General features: G+C 42.0%; 1 protein-coding gene across 3 annotated transcripts in view; it reads left to right on the top strand.

Annotated features, from left to right (window-relative positions):
- tango2 (transport and golgi organization 2 homolog (Drosophila)) overlaps positions 1 to 24,732 on the top strand; it is a 45,784-nt gene that overhangs the window by 15,022 nt on the left and 6,030 nt on the right. For all 3 annotated transcript variants that reach the window (XM_055919537.1, XM_055919535.1, XM_055919536.1), the window contains exons 4-5: positions 999 to 1,118; positions 3,077 to 3,194. In XM_055919537.1, coding sequence (XP_055775512.1) covers positions 999 to 1,118; positions 3,077 to 3,194 — 238 coding nt within the window. The remainder of the gene's footprint in view (positions 1 to 998; positions 1,119 to 3,076; positions 3,195 to 24,732) is intronic.

Here is a 24,732-nt window from a genome sequence, read left to right as displayed (position 1 = left end):
ACCAAGTCAATCACACTTCTGTGAAATCAAACTGTCCACTTAGGAAGCAACACTGATTGACAATACATTTAACATGCTGTTGTGCAAATGGAATAGACAAACGGTGGAAATTATAGGCAATTAGTAAGACACCTCCAAAAAAGGAATGGTTCTGCAGGTGGTGACCACACACCACTTCTCAGTTCCTATGCTTCCTGGCTGATGTTTTGGTCACTTTTGAATGCTGGCGGTGCTTTCACTCTAGTGGTAGCATGAGACGGAGTCTACAACCCACGCAAGTGGCTCAGGTAGTGCAGTTCATCCAGGATGGCACATCAATGCGCGCTGTGGCAAAAAGGTTTGTTATGTCTGTCAGCGTAGTGTCCAGAGCATGGAGGCGCTACCAGTAGACAGGCCAGTACATCAGGAGATGTGGAGGCGGCCGTAGGAGGGCAACAACCCAGCAGCAGGACCGCTACCTCCGCCTTTGTGCAAGGAGGTACACTGCCAGAGCCCTTCAAAATGACCTCCAGCAGGCCACAAATGACCTCCAGCATGTGTCTGCTCAACTCACCACTTGTATCTACACCAGCCCAGGACCTCCAAATCCGTATTCTTTACCTGTGGGATCGTGTGAGACCAGTCACCCGGACAGCTGATGCAACTGAGGAGTATTTCTGTCTGTAATAAAAGCTCTTTTGAGAAAAAAAAAAACATTTTGATTGGCTGGCTTCCACCCATGGCTGCGCCCCTGCCCAGTCATATGAAATCCATAGATTAGGGCCTAATTTATTTATTTCAATTGACTGTTTTCCTTATATGAACTGTAACTCAGTAAAATTGTTGAAATTATTGCATGTTGCGTTTTATTTTTGTCCTGTATAGCATTCAATCTCACTGGTTGGTTAGGCCTACACATGTTGTTCTATTTTCAGACAGAGGTGTTACAATGGGAAGAAAATTCATGTAGGTGATTTGTGATGGACATGGAGTGTGATGTAATTGTTGTGTGTTGTCAGGGCTGGACCTGGAGGAGGGGAAGGAAGGAGGGTCATGGCTGGGGATCAACAAGAGGGGCAAACTGGCTGCACTGACCAATTACCTGGAGGGAAGGCCCAATCCAGACGCACAAGGAAGAGGTGAGGACCAACTTGGACGAGAATATACCCACTGAGCAGCCCGATATGTACATTTTTAGGAGGCAGTGTATTAATATTCAGTGCATTCAGAAAGTGTTCAGACCACTTCCCTTCTTCCCCATTGTATAACCTTACAGCATTGTTCTAAAATTAATACAATTGATTATTTTCCTCACTAATCTACACACAATACCCCATAACAACAAAGCGAAAACAGGTTTCGGAATTTTTGCAAATGTATTAAATAAATAGCAGAAATACCTTATTTATGTAAGTATTCAGACCCTTTGCTATGAGACTTGAAATTGAGCTCAGGTGCATCCGGTTTCCATTGATCATCCTTGATGTTTCTACAACTTGATTGGAGTACACCTGTGGTAAATTCAATTGATTGGACATTATTTGGAAAGGCACACACCTGTCTATATAGGTCCCGCAGTTGACAGTGCATGTCAGAGCAAAAACCAAGCCATGTGCTCAAACGAATTGTCTGTAGATTGTGTCGAGGCCCAGATCTGGGGAAGAGTACCAAAAAATGTCTGCAGTATTGAAGGTCCCCAAGAGCACAGTGGCCGCCATCATTCTTAAATGGAAGAAGTTTGGAACCACCAAGACTCTTCCTAGAGCTGGCCGCCCGGGCAAACTGAGCAATCAGGGGAGAAGGGCCTTGGTCAGGGAGGTGACTAAGAACCCGATGGTCACTCTGACAGAGCTCCAGAGTTCCTCTGTGGAATGGGAGAACCTTTCCGAAGGACAACCCGTTTCTGAATGTCCTTGAGTGGCCCAGTCAGACCTTGGGCTTGAATCCAGTCAAACATATCTCTGGAGAGACCTGAAAATAGCTGTGCGGTGATGCTCCCCATCCAACCTGACAGAGCTCAAGAGGATCTGCAGAGAAGAATGGGAGAAACTCCCCAAATACAGGTGTGCTAAGCTTGTAGCGTCATATCCAAGAAGACTTGAGGCTGTAATTGCTGCCAAAGGTGCGTCAACAAAGTACTGAGTAAAGGGTCTGAATACTTATGTAAATGTGATATTTCAGTTTTTTATTTGTAATAAAATTGTAAAAATATCTAAACCTGTTTTTGCTTTGTCATTATGGGGTATTGTGTGTAGATTGAAAGAAAAGCAATTCAATCAATTTTAGAATAAGACTAACGTAACATGTGGAAAAACATCAAGGGGTCTGAATACTTTCTGATTGCACTGTAGTGTTAATATTTAATTCCTCAAAAAGCCTTGTTCCTAGAAAGCCGCAGCTAACTTGGAGCTGGAATGGTCGAATGGATGGAAATGAACCGCTTTTTGAAGGATTCATTCACTAGCAATAGCGCCACAGTAAATGAATAGTAGTGTCAGCCAGCCTCCCTCGCCTCCTCTGTTTGCACGCTACAGTGGCTCTCCACAGTCGTTCTGTATCAGAGCTGTCTACTGCCGATGCTCAGCCCCACAAGGGAAACACCTCCTTGTGTAATAGCAGTTTTCAAATTGTTTTATTTTCTTCAAGGCCACATTTCAGGCTTTTTCCTGACACACTTCATTACTGTAGTGCAGGTCCCCCATCTCGGGTAGTAGCCTGTCCTCCTAACCGCTAACTCGCAGTGCTACGTAACATGGACACTATCTCGAATGTCACTCAGTCCAAGACCTATGTTACATATTTTACCTCAAAAATCCTCCACGTAACTGCGTCACAATTTGCTCAATTTATTTTTATTTAACCTTTATTTAACCAAGTTAGTCTTGTTTTCAAAAGAGACCTGGACCAATAAGCGGTGTTGTGTCGATCATATTGGATAGTATAACTAAATGTGTTTGTGGTTACAAAACCAAATAGCCAGCCAACTGATAAATCTACTCTTGCCATGTCCAGGGGGCCTGCCTAACTGGTCTGTAACCTCTCTGAAAGTGTCCATTTAGTGTGAATGTAAGAATAATGTTGGTTCTATGTGTTGTAGGGTTCCTGGTGTCCAATTTCCTGACAGATCAGAGCCAGGACAGCTACTCCTACCTGAAGAGGGTGTCATCTGAGGGACATCTCTACAATGGCTTCAACCTCCTCACCGCTGAGTTCAAGTGAGTCAAGAGTTTGGGCAAACTGATCAGGAGAGGTGTTCTGGGTTTGATGGAGCTCTGAGCAAAACAAAAGACCATGGGATGGGTTGATTTAATATTTTTGGTGAGGTTTGGCCTTACTACTCAATACACACCTTCTGCATTGTTTTTATTTCGTTAAGTGTGCTTGCTGGAAAAAAAGCACAACTTTATTAACTGTTTACAGTTATTATTATTCCGCTGGAACCTTTAGCGCCAAAACCGTTAAAGCCACCGACTCCAAAACAACTTTTAAATGTGAAGACTACCACTGGTCAGTGTGCTTGAAAAAAAAACTTTCTGATACTACTGATACTTTTCACACTACAACCATATTTGCATAAATCCCAATGCATTTCATTGGCCGTAGACTTGAATGGTAAAACTATGCAGTGAACTAGTCTTCAACCGTTTAAGCGAGAAACGCTATGCAAACGTCGGAACTCGCAGGCCAGTCTGGAATAGGTTGCTTGTATACAGCTTTTTGATACCATGTATACTTGTTGAACTATAACCGTTTTAAATGTGCATAAAAGCTCCATAGGCTTGAATAGATTCGCAACTGCTCTTGAACCATTTAAACCTACAAACACCAAACCAACTTTGACATGAACAGACTGACACAACATAGATTCCTTGTCAAAAGATTGTTGATGGTATTTCCGGCAATGGCAAAGCTCTAACAAGACTCGTCTGCTTAGTGTCATTGAACTTTTTACATTTGACACTTTTTAGGTATCTTGATGGTTTACCCGTTCGTCGAAAATGTAATATGTCTCTTTTATCGCCAAAACAAAAGATGCCCAAGCTTTAGCAGACGAGGTGTAGAAATGTGCCCCCCACCCCTTCGGCCTCGGAGGATGCTAGCTCGGACGAAACACCATGATGATTCAGAATGGAGATGGACAAGGGTATAACAAAAATTGTAGAGACACTTTCTGAACGCATAATCAAAATGTATTTGCTGTTTAATCAACTCCATGAAGACCAGAAAGTCACAAAGAGACGACTGACAAAGTTAGAAAAAGACCACGCTGCAATTCTGGACGTCCGCGAGTACGTGGATCAAAAGCACAAGAAGTTGGAAGACGGCATTTCGAAACTTGAGGAGAAATTAGATTCTCACAAATGTCCAAAGGTGCTCAAATTTTAGATTGCAAGGTTTCCCGGAGGCTGTGGAGGGAATAAATGCCATCTCTTTTCTACGGGAATGGATTCCCAAAATCCTGGATCTACCCCCTTCTCTGCTGCCTGAGCAAAGGCAGAGCTCAAGAATGGAGGTGCTGTAATCAGGATGATGTTGATTAAAAAAAAACTAAATTGCCCCTATTCCTATTTCATATTTGAGGGATGATGGTCATCAACTGGTAAAAGTTTTCATTTATTCATCATAGCTTGATGTCTTTTTTCCTGGGGTGCTTGGGTGCGTTTTTGGTCATCACTTTTGCAGCTGCGCGACACAGGTTTCGGGGCACCTTGGGGAATGCCGATTGGTTGACATTTGAGTGTACTGGTAGGCGTGGCTGAGGGTGACCATGAACGCGTCCTGTTTTTTCCAGAGACATGCTCAAATGGGGCTAAATAGTCCTGTCTTTTTTTATTGCCGATGTTTGTTGCTTTGATTCCCACTTTATTTTGTCTCAACTGACATCATTTTCATGTTACGAGGATCCATGCACTATACGTATAATTGAGATTGAACCTAATTTGGGTGATGCTAACAGCAGGTACATCTATTTTAAAGACTAGTGTCTAATGGGTATGGGGTTTTTAACTTTCAGTTCGGGAGGAGGTTGTGTTTGTGGTTGGGAGTTTGGAGTTTGCCAAAAGGCACCTAAAGGACTCTGATGTGGAGAAACAAGATTCTCTGGTCTGATGAAACCAAGAATGAACTCTTTGGCCTGAATGCCAAATGTCATGTCTTGAGGAAACCTGGTACCATCCCTATGGTGAATCATGTTGGTGGCAGCCTCCTGCTGTGGGGATTTTCTTTCAGCGGCAGGGACTGGGAGACTAGTCAGGATCGAGGGAAAGTTGAACGGTGCAAAGTACAGAGATCCTTGAAGAAGACATGCTCGAAAGCGCTCAGGACCTCAGCCTAAGGTGAAGGTTCACCTTCCAACAGGACAACGACCCTAAGCACACAGCCAAGACAACGCAGGAGTCTTTTCGGGCAAGTCTCTGAATGTCCTTGAGTGGCCCAGCCAGAGCCCGAACTTGAACCTTATCGAACATCTCTGGAGAGAACTGAAAATAGCTGTGCGGAGACGCTCCCCCATCCAACCTGACAGAGCTTAAGAGGATCTGCAGAGAAAAATGGGACAAACTCCCCAAATATAGATGTGCCAAGCTTGAAGCGTCATACCCAAGAAGACTCAAGGCTGTAATCGCTGCCAATTTTGCTTCAACAAAGTACTGAGTAAAGGGTTTGAATACTTTTGTAAATGTGTATTTCAGGTTATTTTTAATACATTTGCAAAAATTTCTAATTACCTGTTTTTCCTTTGTCATTATGGAGTATTGTGTGTGTGAGGGGGGGGGGGGACAACAATCAATGTCAGAATAAGGCTGTAATGTAACAAAATGTGGAAAAAGTCAATGGGTCTGAATACTTTCCGAGTGCACTGTATAAGGCTCAAGTAGATTTGTTGGAGAAAAAATGTGAGATCTGGAAAATGAACATAGTATAACATTTGACGACTCAACTCAACAAAAATTTGACTCAAAGCGATTGGAATATAACAACCTGACGACCTATAAAGCAGGAAACACATTTAGGAGAACAAAACAAACCTACTATGAACATGGTGATAAATAAGTAAAGTTGCTTGCTTGGCAGATAAGGCGAGAGGAAGCTAGTAGAGTTATTAGCTCTATTAAGATGTCCAACAACAGTTGTTCAGGGTCCTGAGGCAATTCATCTACTCTTTAGAGAGTTTAATGAAACGCTGTCCAATTCTGAAAGGGATATCCCTGCCACAATGCATGAGTTTTTGAACAAACTCAATTGACAAGCTTTAACTGATGAGGATCGAAAGGGTTTTGGAGAAAGAGATTACATCTGAAGAAATTAGGGAATCCATTTTCAACACTGCTGGGAGAAAATCGCCAGGGTTAGACGGATTTCCTGTTGAACTCTATAGAACATTTTTATCCAAACGAATTCATCCTCTTTGCAATATATTTATTAATGCCATAGAGACAGATAAGATACACTTGAACAAGCACTGACCAATATCTTTATTGAACACTGCATATAAAATTGTTGCTGAACTCATAGCTCTTAGACTAGATAAAGTTCTTCCTGACTTGGTTGATATGGACCAAACCGGGCTTAGTAAGAAACCGCTCTTCTCCTGATTTAATATTAGAATATGATTTAACATAATGCATTATGTAGAGAATGACCAGGAATCTGTAGTGGTGGCTTAATAAGATGCGGAAAAAGCTTTTGACCGCATAGAATGGAACTACTTGTTTAAAGTTTTACGGAGGATGAATATTGGACCTAAAGTATGTCGGTCTGATTTAGATTACTGTACAAATGTACGGTAGCTCAGATCCTGACTAATGGAAATGTATATGGCACCTTTTCAGGATATAAAATAAACCTATCAAATAGTCTAATCATGCCTTAACCGAACATTTATGCAGAACCTGATTTTTAGACCAGCCGTTTTCTTGGAGACGCCAGAAAATGACAGGTCTGGGATTGCAAATTCCTTCTGAAATGAATAAGACCCGTCAACTGAACTATATTCCACTTCTCAGAAAGGTTGGGGAAGAGTTGGATAGATGGCTGGATTTACCAATTGCTCTTATTGTGTTGGTTAATTGTGTAATTATTCTACCTTTTTATAACCTTGGCCTTTCCTATTACCAATATTTTTTTCTTTTCTTCAAACAACTTAATAGGAAGGTCTCTTCATTTCAGTCGAAAGGGAGACCTCCCAGAGTGAAACTCAAAACGTTTTATTCAATCTACACTCAGAAGGAGTGCTTACTCTATCTGACTTCCATTTGTGTTTCTGTTCAAGGCTGTGTGGGTGGGTATGGCAAGATACAACAACAAGTTCACCCTGTTGGAGACAGACAGAGGAAGTGAAGTGTCTTTCCCCTGTTTCATTGGCATCTATACCTTATATTAGCCCACCTAAAGCTTTGATGGGTCTCACAAACGACTTTAATTAAAAACACTAAATATGGAAGTCTGTAAACAGAAGGGCGTATGTATATCTATATATAACAAACATCTTTCTATAATAATTATCCCCATCTTACACAAAGCCCTCAGATGGTATTACAATTTCTTGGTGAAACAAAGGAATTAAAACATTTGGTCATCTGTATAGAGAAGGTGAACTATTATCCTTCCAACAACTGGCATCTCACTTGTAGTTACAGTGCATTCGAAAAGTATTGAGAACCCTTGACTTTTTTCAAGTTTTGATACATTACAGCCTTACACTAAAATGGTTTAAATCGTTTTTTTGCTCATCTACACACAATACGCGATAATGATCGAGTAAAAAACAGGTTTTGGACATTTTTGCAAATTTGAAATAAACTGAAATCAAATTTACATAAGTCCTTCAGGCCCTTTTACGCAGTACTTTGTGGAAGCACCTTTGGCAGTGATTTAAAGCCTTGTGTCTTCTTGGGTATGACACTACAAGCTTGGCACACCTGTGTTTGGGGAGTTTCTCCCATTCTTCTCTGTAGATCCTGTCTGTCAGGTTGGATGGGGAACGTCACTGCACAGCTATTTTCAGGTCTCTCCAGAGATGTTTGATCGGGTTCAAGTCCGGGCTCTGGCTAGGTCCCTCACTTGTCCCGAAGCCACTCCTGCATTGTCTTGGCTGTGTGCTTCGGGTCGTTGTCCTGTTGGAAGGTGAACCTTGGTCCCGGTCTGAGGTCCTGAGCGCTCTGGAGCAGGTTTTCATCAAGGGTCTCTCTGTACTTTGCTCCATTCAACTTTCCCTCAATCCCGACTAGTCTCCCAGTCCCTGCTGCTGAAAAACAACCCCACAGCATGATGCTGCCACCACCATGCTTCACCGTAGGGATGGTGCCAGGTTCCCTCAATCTTGGTTTCATCAGACCAGAGAATCTTGTTTCTCATGGTCAGAGTCCTTTAGTTACAAGCGGGCTGTTATGTGCCTTTTACTGAGGAGTGGCTTCCGTCTGGCCACTCTACCATAAAGACCTGATTGGTGGAGTGCTGCAGAGATGGTTGTCCTTCTGGAAGGTTCCCCCATCTCCACAGAGGAACTGTAGAGCTCTGTCAGAGTGACCATCGGGTTCGGGTTCACCTCCCTGACCAAGACCCTTCTCCCCCAATTGCTCAGTTTGCCCGGGCGACCAGCTCTAGGAAGAGTCTTGGCGGTTCCAAACTTCGTCCATTTAAGAATGACGGAGGCCACTGTGTTCTTGGGGACCTTCAATGCTTTTTGGTACCCTTTCCTTGATCTGTGTCTTGACACAATCCTGTCTCGGACCTCTATGGACAATTCTTCAATGCTGCAGAAATTTGTTGGTACCCTTCTCCATAATCTGTGCCTCGACACAATCCGGCCTTGCAGCTCTACGGATAATTCCTTCGACCTCATGGCTTGGTTTTTGCTCTGACATGCACTGTCAACTGTGGTACTAATATAGACAGATGTGTGCCTTTCTAAATCAGGTCCAATCAATTGAATTTACCATAGCTGGACTCCAATCAAATTGTAGAAACATATCAAGGATGATCAATGGAAACAGGATGCACCGAGCTCAATTTCGAGTCTCATAGCAAAGGGTCTGAATACTTATGTAAATAAGGTAATTATGTTTTGATTTTTAATACATTTGGGAAAATAATCAACCTGTTTTGGCTTTGTCATTCTGGGGTATTGTGGTGTGTGTGTATTGATGAGGGGGGAAAAATAATTTAATCAATTTTAGAATAAGACTGTAATCTAATAAAATATCAAGGGGGCTGAGTACTTTCCAAATACAATGTATATACTTGAAGACAACTACACTAACTAGGTCTAGTCCAGGATATAGCTAGGTCCACACTTTGTAGCTCTGGTCCAGGGCGTACCTAGTAGCTAGCTCTGGTTCAAATACGCAAACATTCTAGGTGGACTAATACTTCAAACTTCGCCATTGTTAGCCAATACAGAGAGCCAGGAGATGCTCTCAACCAATTATCTCCCACAACTCAACCAATCATCTCCCACAATACTTTCCCCTTAGCCCTCCCCTGCGTTCTAGCACACCACAAGCACAGAGCCATGCCTCCCATAGAATTCAATGGTCCCTCCCACCAGTGGCGGTTCTTGCTTGTATGGCTCCCTGGGCGAACCTCCATTCTGCGCTAACTAAGTTTTATTCAGACATTTGGAACAACACAAAGAAATAATCATAACATGTAAAAAATATATACAAAAATGAGACTTATAAATATCAAAATAAAGTATAAAAGACAAATGGAAACAAATGTGTTGATTTGGCACTCGAGCGTCAATACATTACCATCCCATAACACTGTCAACCAAGAGTCAAGACTAAACCAATTCACCTTGGTGGTGTGCAGACTGGTTTTATATTATTCTTAACGATTTCACACAAACCAGGAAAAAATGCAACAACATGTCTGTGAAAATATATATTCACAGTATTATGAATGAATTGTGGTTCTATTTTGTATTATTTCGTAGTGTGACTGATTTTACTAATTGCATTAGTACTGCACGAAGTTAGAGGTGCTCTATTTGATAGATTCCCCCGCTCCCCCTACCTCGGGCTTCCAGTGGGGACATTCAAGACATGCCCACCCAGCTGCAAATCAACCCCTAGTCCAAGGCACATGTAGTTCTCAGAGGATTTTCTACCAAGCCTTTAAGGTTTAGCTATTTCTATATTCCATATTCCTCTTCAGACCCTAGGGCTAGGGGTCGATTTGACATTGGGCATAAGTGTCTGTTACCATGTGTTCTCTCTGTTCCCGTCTCTTGTTGGACTGACTGATGATGAATCAGGGATGATAGTGCCTTATCTCCAGGGTCCATCAGAGGCATGAGCTACAGCCACCTGTTCTCTCTCTTTCTCTCTGTCCCTGTCTCTCTCCAAACACAAAAGAAACCTTGAATTGAAGAAACCGTCATAAGAATTCTGAGAACACCTGTACATTTTCTTCCTTTACCAGTCAGGCTTGTTAGGGCAAGTCAAAAGCTCTAAGAAGTCTTTGACAAAGGTAACCCAGACAATATTTAATGTCGGGGACTTTTTCCCCTCTCTTTCTGTTTTCTCTCACACTCTGCAGCAGACAGTGTGATTTCATTTGATGGCCTTGCGATGTGGACTGGAGAGCAAAAATTCAAGTGTGTCCCTCTGAAACTAAGACCGCTGTCATGAAGGGGGCTCGATAGACATGCCATCGGCATGGCAACAGGGTTTCAGGTCTCATTTTGGAAGTCTCAGGGGAGTTCATGAACAACTTTTCCCACTTCCTGCCAGGGGAAGCAGGGTTTCGAGGGGTCCTGATCAATATCCTGCTGACGTGACCTAGAGCAGGAACGGCACAGTGCGTGAGCAGATCTCTCGTTTTAATCCTCGTCCTCTTCCGTTGTTTCCAGGTATTGTTCTTTCTCCACATCTACACGTTTCTCTCCCCTCTCTCTACATTGTGTGTATTATAGCAGGTAGAGATCTCCGCGGGTTGTGTTCTGTTGTGTGTTAACAGCAGAGCCTTTCAGGAATGCAAATGGCCTCATTAAGACCAGGAGTTATGTACGTGTTATATGTTCCTGCTGCTGCCACCCCTGCGGCAAGAGACTTAACGAAAGGAGACCTCACTGCCACCAGAAATGTGTGTGTACACACACACACTGTGAGATGTCAGCCGAGAGAGAGCAACAAGTAATATGTGTTTCTTTGATGTATGCTCTGGCCTGGCCAATCATCTGGCTCTGAAATCACTCCATCCCTCTCTGTCTGCCTGGACCCATGGGGCGTCCTGTCGACTCACTACAAGATGTATGGATGCTGACAGATAGGACCCTGCGGTACGCAACGGCATAATAAAAACAGACATTGGATGGCAGCTGCTGTGACTGTAATGTATTTGGTTGTAGACCTTTTTTTTTATATATATAAACAGGCTCATTATAGAGCTATTAGTTTTCCCCCTCTGCACAGTGAAACAACAGTGGTGCGTGTTGGTTAGAGACAACCCAGAGGAAATGCTGTCTGCGGCTGCTCTGTTTCCCAATCGATAATTAAGTCTTGTCTCGTGGATACAGAGGAGGCCCTATATTACAATTAGTGGATTTGTCATCCCATCCTTAACCAACATGATGATTTATGATAGGATGGTGATGTGGGACAAGATGTGTGGAGGCCATTTTAAACATCCTCTGTATTCCTTCCTGTTGTATAATGTACAGGCAACTGCCAAAATAAAGCAAACACTTGAGCAAATGAGGGATACAAATAGTGACGTTGTGGTAAAACAAATCGGTGAGGAAATTCTGACCATATATAAAAATGCCCAGTTGCCAAATTTATTTCGGCCACCAGGGCAAGAAGAAGAGATCTGTGACGTTGAAAGAGGGGTCTCAAAGGAGCACAGGGGGTTTAAGTATTAATATCAAACAAATTAGGTAAATTTTTAATTTTTTTATATTAAGACACTTTATGTTGTTGTTTACTTTATTTTGTCCGTTACTGTATATTAGGGCTGTGACGGTCACAACTTTTGGATGACTGTAATTGGCCAGCCAAATGACCACAGTCTCTGTAATAACCGTTCGAATAGCAATTTTTTTTAATTAATGATTTTGAACATTTTCACCTTTTCTCCGCTCCTGACTGCAAGTAGAACTGGCGTTCCCAGTCGAGTCAATGATGGCATAATGGGTGAACTGGTGGTCATTGTGAGCAAACCAGGAAATGTACCCATCAAAATGGGTTGTGATTGGAGGGAGTAATGTTACGACTGAAAGCAGAGCTGCAAACTCTCACGCATTGGTCTTTAGGACACACACTCGTCTCACGGCACGCCTCTTTTAGCTCACGCATTGGAAACGACTTTTATTTGTCTAATTAGTATACAATACCAGGCAGCCATTGTGAGTGTACCCATGAGTTTACCAGTCAAATTGCCAGGGTTAGGGGTTCCAAGCCCATTCTATTCATTGTTTGCGACAACATCTTGCTTGTGTCAGCAGTAATAGAAAAAGTGTATAATTTGTATGTTACTCATCCAACTGAATAGAACTCTAAATGTCTCGACTTCAAGTTTGGCATGATTTATATTATGCCTTCCCTTAATTACGTTGCTTGTTAAACCAGTATTGCTTTTATTAATAATCCATAGCTCTTTCGATGGGTTTGAATACTTTCAATCCAGTTGACGAATTTGCATGCATACGTTTCCCCTCTGACTGAGCCTTGCCTTGGTCGGAGCTAATGATGTACACTGAGTGTACAAAACAATAGGAACACCTGCTATTTCCATGACATCGACTGACCAGGTGAAGCTATGATCCCTTATTGATGTCACTTGTTAAATCCACTTCAATCAGTGTTGATGAAGTGGAAGATACGGGTTAAATTTAGGTTTTTGAAGCCTTGAGACATTTTTGACAATTGAGACATGGATTGTGTATTTGTGCCATTCAGAGGGTGAATGGGCAAGACAAAATATTTAAGTGACTTTTGAATGGGGTATGGTAGTTGATGCCAGGCACACCGGTTTGAGTATGTCAAGAGCTGCAATACTGCTGGGTATTTCACGCTCAACAGTTTCCAGTGTGTATCAAGAAGGGTTCGCCACCCAAAGGACATCAGCCAACTGGACACAACTGTGGGAATTATTAAAGTCAACTTTGGCCAGCATTCCATGCAACGACAAATTGAGGCTGTTCTGAGGTCAAAAGGAAGTATAACTCAATATTAGGAAGGTGTTCAAATCAATCACCTCTCAATTTGAATCGCAAATGCCCTCAAATGATGTTATCAATGGCAGCCAAGCAGCACTCGGTATTGTCATACACCGAGCCATCTTACTTTTCCTGTGCTTCTTTCAACTTTGATCCAATCTTGTGTACATATTTATTCATACAAGTCTGTGTGGTGGTAGAAGATTATCTGTTTAATCTGTCAACTGTCATCTCAAAACATCCAGCCTCACTGAGCCTTCCTAATACCCAGCAGAACTTATATGTTTAAAGTATACATTCTCACCCACTTTTTAGAAAGTGGGTTGTTCGTGTGGTCTGCAACTGTGGTGTAGCTTTTGGCAGGCTTTTCCTTTTTAAAAAGTGTAGCAGCAACTGGTTTCCGTGGTGAATGGTTTATTTCATTTTGATGAGTAACAGTAATGCATATTCTCTTTTGTCCCCCCCCCCAAAACCAGTATGCTTAACCCAGCTACTACAACAACAATCACAACCGGCAGTTGTAGCAGTAGGCCTTTAGTCCCTGGGCTGATCTCTCTGTCTAGCTCAGTGGTTCCCAAACGTTTTATTGTCCCGTACCCCTTCAAACATTCAACCTCCAGCTGCGTACCCCCTCTAGCACCAGGGTCAGCGCACTCTCAAATGTTGTTTTTTTGCCATCATTGTAAGCCTGCCACACACACCCACTATACGATACATTTATTAAACATAAGAATGAGTGTGAGTTTTTGTCACAACCTGGCTCGTAGGAAGTGACAAAGAGCTCTTATAGGACCAGGGCACAAATAATAATTTTGCTCTTTATTTAACCATCTTACATATAAAACCTTATTTGTTCGTCAAAAATGTTGAATAACTCACCACAGGTTAATGAGAAGGTTGCTCTTGAAAGGATGCACATAACTCTGCAATGTTGGGTTGTATTGGAGAGAGTCTGTCTTATAATTTTCCACACAGTCATTGCCTGTATTTAGTTTTCATGCAAGAGAGGGCCAAGAATCCACTCTCACATAGGTACGTGGTTGCAAAGGGCATCAGTGTCTTAACAGTGTGATTTGCCAAGGAAGGATACTCTGAGCGCAGCCCATTCCAGAAATCTGGCAGTGGCTTCTGATTTAAATTCAATTTTCACAGAACCGCTTGTTGCAATTTTGATGAGGCTCTCTTGTTCAGCTATCGGTAAGTGGACTGGAGGCAGGGCATGAAAGGGATAACGAATCCAGTTGTACTCAGGTGCTTCGCTATATCACATTTGACATTGTCCGTAAGCTTGAGTTCATTTGCACACAAAAAATCATGCAATGATGGAAAGACCTGTGGGTTGTCCTTGTTAATGCAGACAGAGAAGAGCTCCAACTTCTTAATCATAGCCTCAATTTTGTCCCGCACATTGCCTATAGTTGCGGAGAGTCCCTGTAATCCTAGATTCAGATCATTCATGCGAGAAAAAACATCACCCAGATAGGCCAGTCGTGTGAGAAACTCGTCATCATGCAAGCGGTCAGACAAGTGAAAATGATGGTCATTAAAGAGAACTTTAAGCTCATCTCTCAATTAAAATGAACTTGTCAATACCTTGCCCCTTGATAACCAGCGCACTCATGTATGTTGTAAAAGCGTTACATGGTCGCTGCCTATATCATTGCATAGTGCAGAAAATACATGAGAGTTCAGGGGCCTTGCTTTAACAAAGTTAACAATTTTCACTGTAGTGTCCAAAACGTATTCGCAACGATACCTCCCAATCCCACTGATGCTTCTCAATGTTCATCAGCCCAATTTCAACAAACCTGAGGCCACTCAGCACAGCAGCAAGGAGCAAAATAAGGCACTTCTTAAAAGCTTCAGAATAATGGACTGCATTTCATTTATAAACATCTACTATCCTGCTGCATATAGTGATTATCATTCTGGCAGCTAGATCTTCAAAGTGCTGTTTCTAAAGCTTCCCAGAACTTTCTTTTCCTGTTGGTAGTTAACGCTGTCCATTGCTAGCAGCCAACTCCCGTGGTTCCTCATCTCAGCCCAAATCTCCCTGCAGCAGAACTGATGAGGTTATCAGAAATACCTCGGAGTCTGAGATATCCACCTGTTGCCTCCGGAGTAAATTTGATGCCCGCCACAGAATGCAAAAGTAGCCATTGTGCTTCGGGGTGAGACTATTGAGCTTAGGCCTCAATCTATCGAAACAGTATTTCACACAGTGTGTTTGTCTGAGTTGGGACTGAGAGTAATCTACATAGCTCCATCTCTTCCCAGCCCAATGAGCCCATAGCATAATCTGGCCACCTTTCTGCAGGGTTGCAGTTTTATATACTATTTAGGAGAGGGATATCAAACCAGAGTCAACTTCAGGCAGCGAAGTTGAAAATATTGTACCCATGGAAGGAAGCTACAAGGCATTGACATGAACAAAAGCAAAAAGATGGTGGTTTATGTCATTACTGTAGTTACGTTGCAGAAAGTTGAATATATTGTTTGGCTTTAATCATCGAAACATTGATATTAATATTTTTGTATGTTTTATTGAATGTTTAAAGCATGCAATATACTTGCAGTGAAGCCGCTCAACAACTACATCACATTAGTCATCTAACAGACTCCCATCCAGAGCGACACACAGAAGCAACCAGGGTCAACGCCCTGCTCAAGGGCACGTTGACAGATCACCCACAAGGTCAAAAACAGGGACCCGAACCAGCGATCCATCAGCCTCCGGCCCAAGCTCTCAACCGCCAGCCCTCAAAGATACCCCTCCACGGTTCCCCAAGAGCTCCCCTCAACCATCATAGAACCCCCCCCCCCCCCCCAAGAACATTGCTTTTTTTTTTTTTGAATTCCATTCCCACCCCCAAGACCCCCCTCCCCCCCAATGCACAACCAACCAACAAATTATCAAGAGAGACAAAGAAAAACAAAACAACAAGGACGTCAAGGACAACAAAAATCGTAACAGCAAGGCCAACTGAATATGTTTGAGTGCATGTATGACACTATTTACCTGTGTCCATGTATGTTCACATGTGTGCATTTGAATGAGAGTGTGTGTGCATATGCATGTGTACAAACACCTGCATGGCATCAACCTCAGGCAAACCGGCATTAGCTGTAAAAACATTGTCCCTCGGTGTCATTCAAACTTATTTTTTATACTTTTATCTTTGACTGTCATTCTATCCCCCACCCAGCGCCTCCACTCCCACTTGTCTCCAATTCCACATCCCAGCCCCTCACCTATCTCTGCTGGCCACCCTCTTCGGATTTCTACGTATCATATATCTTTCAACTATGCTGTGATGTTTAACATACAATTTCTATCTAATTGAATCCACAGATTGTGAGTTGAAGATAAATACTTTTACTAAGGGTATTAGTATATTAGTAATTGACTGACCCGGTCTCTCCAGATGTACTATTTCTAGGGTCAATTTTAGATCAATGTTATGTATTTTTAGCCATTCCTGAACCTGAGACCAGAAACGGGCTACTAGAGGGCAATACCAAAATAAATGGTCTATTGATTCTGTATCCTCACAAAATCTGCAGAGCTTCAATGATTGTATGCCCCAAATATTCAACATTTTGTTGGTGGCAAGAATTCTATATAATAATTTTAGCTGAAAAGCACGAAGTCTTGAATCTTGTGTCGTTTTATTTACAGTTGAAGTCGGAAGTTTACATACACTTTAGCCAAATACATTTAAACTCAGGTTTTCGCAATTCCTGATATTTAATCCTAGTTAAAATTCCCTGTCTTAGGTCAGTTAGGATCACCACTTAATTTTAAGAATGTGTAATGTTATAATAATAGCAGAGAGAATGATTTATTTTAGCTTTAATTTCTTTCATCACATTCCCAGTGGGTCAGAAGTTTACATACACTCAATTAGTATTTGGTAGCATTGCCTTTAAATTGTTTAACTTGGGTCAAATGTTTCGGGTAGCCTTCCACAAGCTTCCCACAATAAGTTGGGTGAATTTTGGCCCATTCCTCCTGACAGAGCTGGTGTAACTGAGTCAGGTTTTGTAAGCCTCCTTGCTCGCACACGCTTGTTCAGTTCTGCCCACAAATGATCTATATTATTGAGGTCAGGGCTTTGTGATGGACAGTCCTATATCTTGACTTTGTTGTCCTTAAGCCATTCTGCCACAACGTTGGAAGTATGCTTGGGGTCATTGTCCATTTGGAAGACCCATATGTGACCAAGCTTTAACTTCCTAACTGATGTCTTGAGATGTTGCTTCAATATGTCCACATAATTTTCCTTTCTCATGATGCCATCAATTTTGTGAAGTGCACCAGTCCCTCCTGCAGCAAAGCACCTCCACAACATGATGCTGCCACCCCCGTGCTTCACGGTTGGGATGATGTTCTTTGGCTTGCAAGCCTCCCCCTTTTTCCTCCAAACATAACGATGGTCATTATGGCCAAACAGTTCTATTTTTGTTTCATCAGACCAGAGGACATTTCTCCAAAAAGTACGATCTTTGTCCCCATGTGCAGTTGCAAACCATAGTCTGGCTTTTTTATGGTGTTTTTGGAGCAGTGGCTTCTTCGTTGCTGAGCAGCCTTTCTGGTTATGTCGATATAGGACTTGTTTTACTGTGAATATAGACACCTTTGTACCTGTTTCCTTCAGCATCTTCACAAGGTCCTTTGCTGTTGTTCTGGGATTGATTTGCACTTTTCGCACCAAAGTACGTTCACCTCTAGGAGACACAACACGTCTCCTTCCTGAGCGGTATGATGGCTGCGTGGTCCCATGGTGTTTATACTTGCGTACTATTGTTTGTACAGATGAAAGTGGCACCTTCAGGCAATGATGAACCAGACTTGTGGAGGTCTACAATTTTTTTTTCTGAGATCTTGACTGATTTCTTCTAATTTTCCCATGATGTCAAGCAAAGAGGCACTGAGTTTGAAGGTAGGCCTTGAAATACATCCACAGGTACACCTCCAATAGGCTAATTGACATCATTTGAGTCAATCAGAAGCTTCTAAAGCCATGACATAATTTTCTGGAATTTTCCAAGCTGTTTAAAGGCACAGTCAACTTAGTGTGTGTAAACTTCTGTCCCACTAGAATTGTGATACAGTGAATTATAAGTGAAATAATCTGTCTATAAACAATTGTTGGAAAAATGACTTGTGTCATGCACAAAGTAGATGTCCTACCTGACTTGCCAAAACTATAATTGGTTAAAAAGAAATTTGTGGAGTGTTTGAAAAACGTGTTTTAATGACTCCAATCTAAGTGTATGTAAACATCCAACTTCAACTGTATAAACTCATACACCCTGTACCATGGAATCGGTACATCAAAAATCTCTTTCCAACTATTTTGCAATCTGTATGGCACAGCTGTCAATATCCTCCTGGTCCTCAAATGAAACTGGTATACTTTCCTATTTATGCTATTTTTATTTCAGCCGCCAACTTTATATTGGGCAGACAGACCAGTTCCCTGCCTCCTCCAGCTGCCGCCATCTCCATTTTTGGGATAATGCTGTAATCAATTGTTTGTACTCTTGGATTGAGCGGACCTTCCCGTACAATTCTGAGAACTCCATGAAATACATAACTACCATTCTAATTTATAATATGATTTACAAACTAAATACAGGTATTTTTTTCAACCAGCACGATTGTGTTCAGCCATAATATTTGTTATATCTTTTCATGGGGATGAAATTGAAATTCTAGCCAGCTCTGCAATGCTTTTTTCAAAGTTTCTATTTTTTTCAAACAAGCATCATTTTCAATTAATCGAAAATGAGACATGGCAATCTGCACAAAAGGCAAAAAAGGCAATTTTTTAAAAATGGATGAGCTTTTCTTAGTATCTACTTGAGCCATTCAAGGTTCAAATAAAACTTTTTAAAAAGTGAAGCTTTTAGAGAGGTTTAGTGCTTTTATATTTAATAATCTCAACCCACCCAATTCATTATATAGATAGGCACGCTTTATTTTTTTCTGGTTTATCGTCCCAGATAAAGCTAAATATTTTTTGCTCGTATTATTTGAAAAACAAATCATCAGGAGTAGGCACAGACATAAGTGAGTAAACTGAGATGTCAAAGAGTTAATCGGTGTAATTGTCCCATAAATAGTTGCAGGATCTTGTCTATTTTTACAAGTTTCTATTGAAATTCATTGTGGAGGTGCTCATTTATATATTTTGTGATATGAATACCAAGTATGTCTACTTCACCGTCAGCCCATTTTATAGGTAGACTGGAGGGTAATGTATATATTTTTTTTTAAAGATCAATACGTAATATTGTACACTAAACATTTCTGGACTAAAACCTAATTATGATATCTAGATCTTCAATTAAACATTGCAGGGGTCTAGCTTGCGGACTTAATATAAAACTTGAGTCATCCTCATGCATTTTTTTTTTTCGCTATAAATAGCAGACTTGGCTTCTTAGATGTTTCATGATGTACTATTATTTCTATTAGTTGTTGTCGTATATTATCTCCAATGTATCGTTCATGTAAAAACCTGTCTGATCAGGATGGACAATAGCTGGTAAAACCTTTTTAATTCTGAGTGCTATGCATTTTGCATCGCAACATTGAAGTGTAAGAGGCCCTCAGTTTTTTAGACTGGATCTTTATATTTGCCATCTGGGTCTTGTTTTAATAATAGTGATATCAGACCTTCCTGCTGAGTACCTGACGGACTACCATTTCTATAGGAGTAGTTAAAACAAAGTAGCAATGGCACTTCGGGTATATATATAAAAAAAAAAGGCTTGATATACCTCTACTGGTATGCCATCAATCCATGGGGTTTTGATATTCTTTGGTTTGAAGATGGTGTAATGTTCACAAAATTGCATTCATATTGTCATTTTCCCCCAGTGTTTTTACTAACACACTGGCCTACTTAAATTCCTCTGCCCAAGGACATTTACACCGTATGAGAAACAGTAACACCAACAGAGAGAGAACCTTGGCCTATTCTTTTCCCAGCTTAATTGCTTACTGTGGCATAAACAAATGTACTATCTCGGACAGCAGACAGGCAAATTAGCTTGTAATTAATTGTAAGAGATAAACATTTAGCGGACAGCGGAACCCCTTATGTCAGACAAAATTGATTCTGTCAGTCCCTCTGTCCGCGGCTATTTGCAGATGTTATTATCAAACGAGTCTCAATCTCACGACAGGAAAGTAATCTGCTCTCCTCTTATACACTACATGACCAACTGCTCGTCGATCATCTCATTCCAAAATCATGGGCATTAATATGGAGTTGGTCCCCCCCTTTGCTGCTATAACAGCATCTACTCTTCTGGTAAGGCTTTCCACTAGATGTTGGAACATTGCTGCGGGGACTTGCTTCCATTCAGCCACGAGCATTAGTGTGACCGGGCACTGATGCTGGGCGATTAGGTCTGGCTCACAGTCAGCATTCCAATTCATCCCAAAGGTGTTCGATGGGGTTGAGGTCAGGGCTCTGTACAGGCCAGTCAATTTCTTCCACACCGATCTCGACAAACCATTTCTGTATGGACCTCATTTTGTGCACGGGGGCATTGTCATGCTGAAACAGGAAAGGGCCTTCCCCAAACTGTTGCCACGAAGTTCGAAGCACAGAATTGTCTAGAATGTCAATGTATGCTGTAGCATTGACATTTCCTGTCACTGGAAGTAAGTGTCCAACCACGAACCATAAAAAAACAGCCCCAGACCATTATTTATTATTTACAGTTGGCACGGTGCATTGGAGGAAGGTAGCGTTCTCGTGGCATCCAGCAAACCCAGATTTGTCCATTCGACGGCCAGATGGTGAAACGTGATTCATCACTGCAGAGATCGCGTTTCCACAGCTCCAGAGTCCAATAGCAGCGAGCTTTATACCACTCCAGCCGACGCTAGGCATTGCGTATGGTGATCTTAGGCTTGTGTGCGGCTGCTCATCCATGGAAACCCATTTCATGAAGCTCCCGACCAACCCTTCTTGTGCTGAAGTTGCTTCCAGAGGCTGTTTCTAACTCAGTAGTGAGTGTTGCAACTGAGGACAGACGATTTTTACGTGCTTAAGCACTCTGCGGTCGTGTTCTGTGAGCTTATGTGGCTTACCACTTCGCGTCTGAGCCGTTGTTGCTCCTAGACGTTTACACTTCACAATAACAGCACTTAGATGACCGGGGCAGCTCTTATCGGGCAGAAATTTGACGAACTGACTTGTTGGAAAGGTGGCATCCTATGAGAGTACCACATTGAAAGTCGCTGAGCTCTTCAGTAAGGCCATTCTACTGCCAATGTTTGTCTATGGCATGGCTGTGTTCTCAATTATTTTTTATTTTTTTATATACCTGTCAGCAACGAGTGTGGCTGAAATAGCCAAATCCACTAATTTGAAGGGCTGTCCACATACTTTAGTATCTATAGTGTAGCCAGTGGTGTAACGTACCCAATTGTCGTCATACTTGAGTAAAAGTAAGGATGCCTTAAAAGAAAATGACAAAAGTGACCGTCACCCAGTAAATTACTATTTGAGTAAAAGTGCAAAAGTATTTGGTTTTAAATATACCATTAGTATAAATCACTTAAAATTCCTTATAATTAAGCAGCCCAGATGGCACGATTTTCTTGTTTAAAGTTTACAGATAGCCAGGGGCACACTTCAACAGTCAGACATAATTTACAAACAAAGCAATTTTGTGTTTAGTGAGTCTGCCAGATCAGAGGCAATAGGGATGACCAGGGATGTTCTCTTGATAAGTTTGGGAATTGGACTATTTTCCTGGCCTGCTAAGCATTCAAAATGTAACGAGTACTTTTGGGTGTCAGGGAAAATGTTAAAAGTACATTTTATTTTATTTAGGAATGTAGTCAGTGGGGCGATTTTAGCATGTAAATCTTCGTGTGGCAAAAAAAAAGATGCATGCCAGCAAAGCCACAATACATTAATTGCACTATAACAGTGACAAACGGTGCCCACAAACTGTTGGGACAGCTTTATGTAGGCCCTAATAGCAGAGTCCCAACAGCAGTTCCAACACCTTAAACTGCTACACCTGGCTATCATCAGAGTCTTGTCTGGCAGCTAAACAGTTAATTCAGCAACATTTACTGCCTTTTTAAGATACATAGCTGATATGGCTGACTTGTTTAAACAAATGTGGTTTCTTCTGACAATTGAGATGTACACTCTATGGCATAAGGGAAAGACAAGCGTAAAAGAAGCAATCGTCATTTTGATTAAGACAATGACGGACGTTGTCAATATAACTATTTGAAAAGCACTTTTGAAATGTACAGCAACAGAATTCAGAACATGGGCTGTTCTTACAGTATTCTCCCTGTACACCAAGTCAGAACCATAGGATAAATAACAGGGCCATATAAGCAGACAATGAAAGCTCTTACAATTTTTGATGATTACATTTCTCTAATATAGGCTACATGTGCACGTGCACCACCAAATCAGAACAGTTGGCGAAATTAAGAGGGGTAAATGGACCAAATTATTAGGGTGAGGCAGATGGGCTATTAACAGTTTACTACACAACATACACTTAGTATTACTTTCTTAGCTACAGCATACATATCTCCCTGGCATATTACATTTATGCAGCAGCATACAAGACATTTTTGGACTCTCCTTGTTGTGCTGTGCACACTTCCTTCCAAACCACTCATTGTTGAATGTTTATGGCCGATGGGCATCGACACGTTTTATCTAGAATGTCTCTTCCTTATTTATCTTCATATGACAAGGATTTGCCAGTAGATTGTCGACTTGATTCATGATGACTGATAGCTAAGATTTTGAAAGTATGATGTTGACATGATCAGTCCAATCAAAGCTACTGTACATATAGTGTGATTTGACATTTTATCTGTGGCCAATGACCTTGAGCCTTCTTGGATGGGCACGGATAATATAGAGCTGGCGGGATTTTCCATGCATCGGCAGGACAGAGAACCTACTTCTGGTAAGACGAGTGGCGGGGGAGTGTCTATTTGTCAATAACAGCTGGTGCGCATTGTCTAATGTTAAAGAAGTCTTTCTGCTCGCCTAGGTAGAGTACCTTAGGATAAGGCCTCAGCGTTCAACACCATAGTGCCCACGAAGCTCATCACTAAGCTAAGGACCCTGGGACTAAACACCTCCCTCTGCAACTGGATCCTGGACTTCCTGATGGGCTGCCCCCAGGTGGTGAGGGTAGGCAATAATACATTTGCCACGCTGATCCTCAACACTTGTGCCCCTCAGGGGTGTGTGTTCAGTCCCCTCCTGTACTCCCAGTTCACTCATGACTGCACGGCCAAGCACGACTGCAACACCATCATTAAGTTTGCTGATGACACAACAGTGGTAGGCCTGGTTACCGACAACGATGAGACGGCCTATAGGGAGGTCAGAGACCTGGCAGTGTGGTGCCAGGACAACAACCTCTCCCTCAATGTGATCAAGACAAAGGAGCTGATTGTTGACTACAGGAAAAGGCGGGCCGAACAGGGCCCCATTAACATTGATGGGGCTGTAGTGGAGCGGGTCGAGAGTTTCAAGTTCCTTGGTGTCCACATCACCAACAAACTATCATGGTCCAACCACACCAAGACAGCCGTGAAGAGCGCACAACAACACCTTTTCTCCCTCAGGAGACTGAAAAGATTTGGCATGGGTCTTCAGATCCTCAAAAGGTTCTACAGCTGCACCATCGAGAACATCCTGACCGGTTGCATCACCGCCTCATATGGCAACTGCTTGGCCTCCGACCGCCAGGCACTACAGAGGTTAGTGCATACGGCCCATTACATCACTGGGGCCAAGCTTCCTGCCATCCAGGACCTATATACTAGGCGGTGTCAGAGGAAGGCCCTAAAAATTGTCAGACTCCAGTCACCCAAGCCATAGACTGTTCTCCCTGCTACCACACGGCAAGCGGTACCGAAGTGACCAAGACTAGGACCAAAAGGCTCCTTAACAGCTTCTATCCCCGAGCCATAAGACTGCTGAACAATTAATCAAATGGGTACCCAGACTATTTACATTGACACCCCCCCCCCCTTTTTATTTTTTACGTTAATTTATTTGGTAAATTATTTCTTAAGTCTATTTCTTGAACTGCATTGTTGGTTAAGGGCTTGTAAGTAAGCATTTCACGGTAAGGTCTACACCTGTTGTATTTGGCGCATGTGACACAGTTTGATTTGAAATAGTAAAGTACAGGTACCCCAAAAAATATTTAAGTAATACTTTAAAGTATTTTAAATGAAGTACTTTACACCACTGAGTGTAGCTCTATAGATGGAGCCCGCCTCAGGGATAGAGACCCCCCTACATCAAAGTCTTGATGGTTTTCAGAATTTTGACCCTTGCCACTGACTCTACAGATCACAGCCATAGGTATCTGGATCAATTCTAGCTAGACGTTCTCCACCAGGGGACAAGGAGATTTTGTTGCACCTGTCTCCACATTGACTGATGATGCTACTGATGGCTGTCAGAAACTGACAATGCAATTAATTCACTTAAACACTTTCTTTTTTGGGGGGGGGGTCGTGATTCATTCAGTTTCCTGTACTGCATTTGAAAAGACCATAA

This window comes from Salvelinus fontinalis, chromosome 4 (genome assembly GCF_029448725.1).
Source record: "Salvelinus fontinalis isolate EN_2023a chromosome 4, ASM2944872v1, whole genome shotgun sequence".
Lineage (NCBI taxonomy): Eukaryota > Metazoa > Chordata > Actinopteri > Salmoniformes > Salmonidae > Salvelinus > Salvelinus fontinalis.
Note: the sequence above shows the minus strand (reverse complement) of the source record. Positions and strands in the feature narration are given on the sequence as shown.